General features: G+C 51.8%; 1 protein-coding gene across 1 annotated transcript; it reads left to right on the forward strand.

Annotated features, from left to right (window-relative positions):
* Positions 1 to 238: 238 nt before the first annotated feature.
* On the forward strand, positions 239 to 5,706 carry MSX1 (msh homeobox 1). The gene is made up of 2 exons (XM_035114133.3): positions 239 to 925; positions 4,904 to 5,706. Exons 1-2 carry the CDS (start codon positions 472 to 474, stop codon positions 5,332 to 5,334), a joined length of 885 nt encoding a protein of 294 aa, XP_034970024.2. The 5' UTR covers positions 239 to 471; the 3' UTR covers positions 5,335 to 5,706.
* Positions 5,707 to 6,967: the final 1,261 nt, after the last annotated feature.

Genomic DNA, 6,967 nt, shown 5'->3' on the forward strand with positions numbered 1-6,967 from the left:
AGCGGGGACGAAAGGGAATCCAAGCAAAACAAACAACCGCGCGACGGCGACGCGAGGTGAATGGGAGTTGCTCAGAGGCGGAGAACGAAAGTCCGGCGCGCAATTGCTCCTGGCTACTGCAGAGCAAAGTTTGCTTCACGGCCGCGCCGGGCAGAGTCGAGCGGAGGCGCGCCGGGCGATCCCGCCTCCTCTTCCTCCGCCTCCTGGTCCTCCTCGCGCGCTCTCTCGCGCGCCGCACCCAATGGGAAGGCAGCGGGACCCCCCTTCGGAGCGCGGATTGGCCGCCGCCGGGGGCGGCCTGGCTTTATTAGCCCGCCGGGCTCGGTTCCGGGCCTCGCAAAGCGGAGCCCTGACGAGCGAAGGCGCCGCGCAGCTGAGAGCGCGGGCAGGGCTTGGCTCTGACTACGCGCCCACCTCCATGAGCGACGGCTGCGAAAGCTGGAGCGCCGGCGGGGGGACGGGGGGAGCTGCATGGCCCCGGCACTGGAAATGACTTCTGCTCAGAGCGCGGGGGGGAACGAGGAGCCACCCGCGCCGGCCTTCGGCAAGCCCGGCCCGACGGGGCCCCCGGGGACCACCATGGGCCGGGAGGAGGGCGGCGGCGGCGACAAGCCTAAGGCGGCTCCGGCTCTTCTACCCTTCAGCGTCGAGGCGCTCATGGCCGACCGCAGAAAGCCCGGCAGCCTGCCCAGAGGGCCCGAGCGGGGGGAGCCGTCGGCGCACCCGAGGACCCTCAGTCCCAGGATGGGGGCGCCCTCTGCCGCGGCGCCGGAGAGACCGGCCTCGGCGCTCGCCATCGCCAGCCATTTTGCTGTCGGGGGATTAGTCCAAGTGCCCGAAGAGGCGCTCGCCAAAGCCGAAAGCCCTGAGAAGCCGGAGCGGACGTCCTGGATGCAAAGCCCCCGCTTCTCTCCGCCGCCGCCAAGTAAGTGAGCAGCCGGGGAAGCGCACGTGGACTTGGCCAGGAAGCGAATAGCCAAAACGCTGCGGTAGCCACACACCGCCCGGTTGAGGATGGGGAAGCCGGTCTCGGCTGTCACTTAAGACAAGGGGACTTTTTACTTTCAAGTAAATGCATGTGTTGAGCGTCGGAGAGATGTTCCAGGTTGCTGCTTTCGCTCGTGGAACTTTAGTTGCTAGTTAAACAAAATACCAAAAAAACAAAAACCCGGCCACCAACTCAAAGCGCGTAGGTGCCGTGCCCGGCCTTAATTCCCAGCACGAATGGGGCAGGCACGCTCAAAAGGTGTTTACTTGGAAGTAAGGAGCATCGGTTTCTAATAGGATCGGATGCCCCTTGCTTAAACCAATCCATGGTCTCAAGAGGCCTTGCTTCCAAGTCAAAGTGTTAGTCGGATAGCGGCGTTTTAGCCGACTTAAAGCCAAGAGCGCCAAGCAGCCCGGAAGCTGAGATCGATACGACCTTTTTAGAATATGCTTAGAACCAGAGCAGCTTCTATGCAGCTCCTGCCTTCCTTCCGCTGCTACTTGACTTGGCCCGTGAAGCAGCGGCAAGCTGCCTGCAGCCCGAACGCTGCCCAAGGGGAGCTGTGGAGTTGCGTTCATTGCAGATCGCGTCGCTTCTGTAGAGCCCGTTTGAGGTACCAACCATCTCACTTTTCCCGCAATCTTAACTCCCCGCTGCCTTGAAGCTTGGACTTTCGGTAGAGAGGGGCATTTTCAGACAGCTACAGGCTGTTGGTAAACATTGCTGCCCGGATCCTGCCAATTGACACGCTCGTCCTGTCCCCGGGACCCAGTTGCCCAGAGAGTCCATGGTCACAGGGATGGGAATGAAAGGTCACTGGTTCCCTGGACCTGGTTTCTGAACCAGTCACCACTTTCCCGGGGGAGGGGGAGGGATGCCAGGGACTTCCGGGTTTCAGGGCCTGTTCCGCCACCAAGGAGCCAGTTTCTGGACTGAGAGAGAGAGAGAGAGAGAGAGAGAGAGAGAGACAACCTGGGTAAGGACATTTTAAACCGTTGCGGTTGCAAATTATCTGGAGAACCAGAAAATCGCTATTAGCCCTTTCGCACTTTTAAAATAAAAAATGCTAAACAAATAGGAAAACGTAATGATAAGGAAATCCGATGAGTTTCGGCTGCTTATTTCTACTGCGCTTCTCGTTAATGGCCCTTAAATTGCGCTTTTGGGAAACAGAATCAATCGCAGCGAAATCCTTTCCATCACTATGGAGAAATAAATCCCACCGAGTTCAATTGGGAAGACTCCCACGTATAGGGTTTCAACCTTATTTTCCCTGTGAGACCTTCCACGAAACATCCCGTGGTCTAGGAAATTTAACTCCCAACTCAAAGTAGTTTACTTTTCTCAGCAAACTTTTTAGGATTGAAGGTGGCGGAGTCCGTGTAGACCCAGCCCTGCCGCGCAATCCACCTAAGCCTCAATAATTCGTTTTAAAGAAAGTTGATTTGTTTCTGGATCGGCCTGAGCAGGAGAGGAATTAGCGGGGTCTTTTCTGCTTCCTTTTCTCTCCCGCGGATTAAAACAAGAGTATTTTAGCAGTTAAGTATAAAATATTTTAAGGGCGCTATTTTAATGTGCTCTAACTCCTACTTGTGTCCCTGGAAATTCCTTTCAGTCAGTGAGTAGGAGAATCCGGGCAGAAGTGGCTTCGGAGAAAATGCCCATAACATTTTTAGCGATGCTAAATTCCACTTCAATAGATCGCTCTGAAAAATGTCCAGCAGCTTCACTTTTGAAGTTAGGTGTTTCTTCCTTGAAAAGTGATCTCTTGGACTTTCTACCGATATGTAAAAAGTGAAAAGCAACTGAAAGTAACAAAACAGGCTTCTCTGGTATTTTTTGTTCAGGGCCCATGTCGTTCTGGATTAATTAGGAGTCTCTTTCCCGCGGGATTCCCAACCCCTGTAATTGCAATTTATTTATAAAATGTTGCCCAGGTACCAGGAGGTAATAAGGTGGGTTGTTTTTTTAAAGCAATCTTCCAAATTATTGCAAACGGAAAGCGAAGAGAGAATCTATCCCATATTGTAATTGTTCTGCTATGGCTTCCCCTGTGCAATAGACAGAATCTAGAAGGGACGGGGCGGGGGAAGAGTTATGTGAGTGTATCTTCAAAGACTATCGAAATTAAACATATTAGAAAGAATATATTCTCCAGGTCAGTTTAGCGTCCCGGTCAAATCCACCGGTAAAATCTGCAGCAAAGATACTCAGGCATTCCCGAGGCCTCCACTGGTTAACTGTGGCTCTTTTCCTTCAATGGGGTTTGCTGGGAGGGCTTCCCGTTGGAAATGCCTCCAATGGATTTCATAACAGCCGGCAGTTTCGGCCTGTGCACTTTTAACTCAAAGTGATGCGTCTCAGTGGGAATTACTCCCAAGTAAAGGTACCTACGACTACAGTAGCTCCAGTGTCTTTTCTGCTAATGGGAAGATTGAAAGCGATCTACAACTGTTGTGAGAGTTAGCTTCACAATGCAAATGCTTCACTTGGATTCAACTTGACTTGAAGCTATGATTTAAAACAATTAACTTGAATCCGTTAAACCTGCCAGGCTTTATTTTCAAGTAAGTGTGTTTAGCAGTCTAAATTCTTCCGCTCAAAAGGGTGTGGGTCGGAATGCCGAGAATCGTTCTTAAAACAGGCCATAAAAGGAACAAGAGGCGTCCTCACGGACTCCCTAATTAATGACATGCGCAGTCTTGTTTCCCAAGAGTGCCATAAACGGGATGTGAGTGACAGGACCTGCCCTTTTAATTTTTTAATTCCCCCCCCCCTTTAGTTCAATAATTTATGGTTTCCTTCCTTCCCCAACCCCGCTTTCCCTTTCTTATGAACTGCCCCAATACTTTATTCTTCTATCTGGAGCACTAATAAATGCCCCTAACCTCTTAAAGAAAACGCACCATTTTGGGGGCCACGCGCGTCTTCCTCCAGGGATAAGCCTTTTGGAGGGGTTGGCTGTGATGGCGGCGTGGTTGGCTGTGATGGCGGCGTGGCTTCGCGTGACACCGAGGCACCTCTTGGAAGGCTGCAATCCCATTCGCTTACGTGGGAATAAGGCCTTTTAAAGTGGGTGGGTGAGATCAGGCTGATTTGGGCTGTCAGAACGACCTCTCTCTCATCCAGCTAAAAGTCTCCTCGTTATTTAAATCTGTACAATTCGGTGGGGCTTCCAGCATCCCATTTGTTCAGTTGCAAAATGTCCCCCTGGCTGTAAGTCGACTTGGATTTTCCCATCCGGGAACAGCTCTGCTTCAGTAAAATGCAAGATACAGTCCGTTTGAAAGTCCTTCTGCATTTTAACACGGCTCGCTCTTAAGTGTGTTTAGGATTGTACCACTATACATCCTCCAGGTTCAGACTCCAGTCACTCTGAATCATTGTTACTCCGCTCAGCTGAATTTAAAACCCAGCTCTTGAAATATTCTAACCTGGAAAATCCCGAAGAAAATTGCCTTACAGTTTAAATAATAACCAGAAGCACTGTGTTTAATACCAGTTTGGCCCATTTATTTCAATACAGTAGAGCTAAATTGCCTTACTGTGGTTTAACTAGATGACGGTTTAAACAGAGTAAGCTGTCAAACGAGATCCGCCTTACAGCCGGTTTCTAAAACACGTTTACTCTGAAGTACATCCCACTAAATTCAGCCAGGAATTTGGCCAGGATTGCGGGTCCGTCCTCCTGCACTTTAAGAGAGCTCTTCCGCCGAGGCGAGCCTGCAAACGGCTTTTGGGCTTGGGGGTGACCAGGTGGTCTGACCCTGCGCGTCAGCCGGGCTCCATCGCCTTTCTGGGATTGTTGTGCCTTTTGCCCGGGGTGGCGGTCGGGTGGCGTGGCGGCTCTCCCCGCTGGCGCGCCGGGGTGTCTTTGGGAACGTTCTTACCAGGTGTCGCTCGCTGTCTCCGCAGGGCGCGCCAGCCCGCCGGCCTGCACCCTGCGCAAGCACAAGACCAACCGCAAGCCGCGGACGCCCTTCACGACGGCGCAGCTGCTGGCGCTGGAGAGGAAGTTCCGCCAGAAGCAGTACTTGTCCATCGCGGAGCGCGCGGAGTTCTCCAGCTCGCTGAGCCTCACCGAGACGCAGGTCAAGATCTGGTTCCAGAACCGGCGCGCCAAGGCCAAGCGGCTGCAGGAGGCCGAACTGGAGAAGCTGAAGATGGCAGCCAAGCCCATGCTGCCGCCCGCTGCATTTGGCATCTCCTTTCCTTTGGGCGGCCCGGCGGTGGCGGGCGCCTCTCTGTATGCCTCCTCGGGGCCCTTCCCGCGAGCCGGCCTGCCCGTCACCCCCGTGGGACTCTACACGGCGCACGTGGGCTACAGCATGTACCATCTCACCTAGAACCCCTGTGGGCGAGGGGGGGGCTCCTCCACCCCAGAGGATCTGTCAGATATGTCAGCCCTTGGGTCCCTCGACGGGAGAGGCACCACCCAGCAGGGAAGGAAGGAGAGCTGGTCCTCTGGACTGGCCCAGGTAAAGCCTCTTTCCAAGGACTGGAATACTCCGCAGGCTTGGGCTGCCCTTTAGGGAACAGGAGTCAGACTGTGGACACCCCGCCCGCCCCGAGGACTGCACCTGCTGCTCTTTGCCGCTTGTTCTTCCACCAAGCCCCGTGGAAGGGCTCTGCATACTGTGTAATATAATGTACAGTTCAAAATTTATTATCGTTTATATTAATAGCTATATTTGATAAATAAATTAATTTTAAATGACCTTGGGGTGAATGGTTGGACATTGCTTTCTGCAAGGTTTCATTTCATCCAAGCCATCTTAATCTGGGGCCCCTGTTGGTTATTTTGATCATTATTTCTCAAATCTCGCTCTTAGACCCCGCTCCCACCCTTGCATTTCAATGCAGGTTGTGCAGAACTTCCGTCTGGATTCTCTTCAAAAACTTGGAAGTAAAGTGCCTAGGTTTGCAGTGCAAATAACTCTGGTCTTAAGATCAAAGGTGGTGTATTTTCATAGGTCCCCAAATCTAATACTGTACTTGAAAAGTAAGCCTTGTTGCCAGCAGTGGGAAGCTACTTCCCTTTCTGTCCTTCCAAGAATACATAGCTACCGTTGGGTTCCTCCTTTTCAGAACAAAACAAATTGCACAAAGGCCTCCCCATTTCAGAGCACAGTCCTGGATCTGAGTAAGTGATGTGGATGAAAAAGCTGTGCAAATCTGATCTCATCAGAAAAGGTTCCCATCTAAGCTATATAAACCTAGCTGAGCAAAATTCAGTGATCTTATTTGGACTCATACTGCCTTGGAAAAGCATCCGTGGGGTGTACTGCGATCCTGTGCCTAATGAACGTTACTTACTCTGAAGTAACCATACCTAGCATTGCAACCTTGCATTCAAATCTTTGCCACAATAACTTGAGTACAGTAAATCCATTTATTTCAATTGGAAATGTTTATGAGAATTGGCCTCACTTTTTAGATTTTTTTCTATTTAGGCATTATGGGAATCTGTTAGGTGCTGTGGCGGAAGTAAGCTGTACATAAATGCAAGTATGTTCAAACTGGAATCCATGCATTGTAAACGTGTTCAGGACCCAGAGTCCCATGCAAATATTTAAACTTCTGGAGTGCTGGGGGGGGGGAGGGGTCGCCATAGCTGGAGTTGCAACCTGGAGTTGCAGCCTATCCACAACGTAGGCTGCAATACTGTTGACATTTACAGGGGAGGGAAGGTTCGGTAGGATTTTTTGGTGTTTTTGTTAGGTCATTCGGAGTAAACACGCATCCACTAACATTTCCGTACTTAACTCCCCACCCATGACCCACCCACTTTGCAGCCAGGCTCTTATCTATGCATGCTTGCTCGGAAACAGGGTCCAGTTACGCATCTGGGCCCCCGCCAACCCAAATTCGCGTGCAGACGGCTGCAGTTCCAGCAGCTTCGCTAGAAATCCGTCCACCGCACTTTCCGCTCGTGCCGCAGGTGAGTAGCTTGTTTCGCTTTCATGTGACTGCAGACGC

Source organism: Zootoca vivipara, chromosome Z1, assembly GCF_965207765.1.
Source record: "Zootoca vivipara chromosome Z1, rZooViv2.hap1.1, whole genome shotgun sequence".
NCBI classification, from domain to species: Eukaryota; Metazoa; Chordata; class Lepidosauria; order Squamata; family Lacertidae; genus Zootoca; species Zootoca vivipara.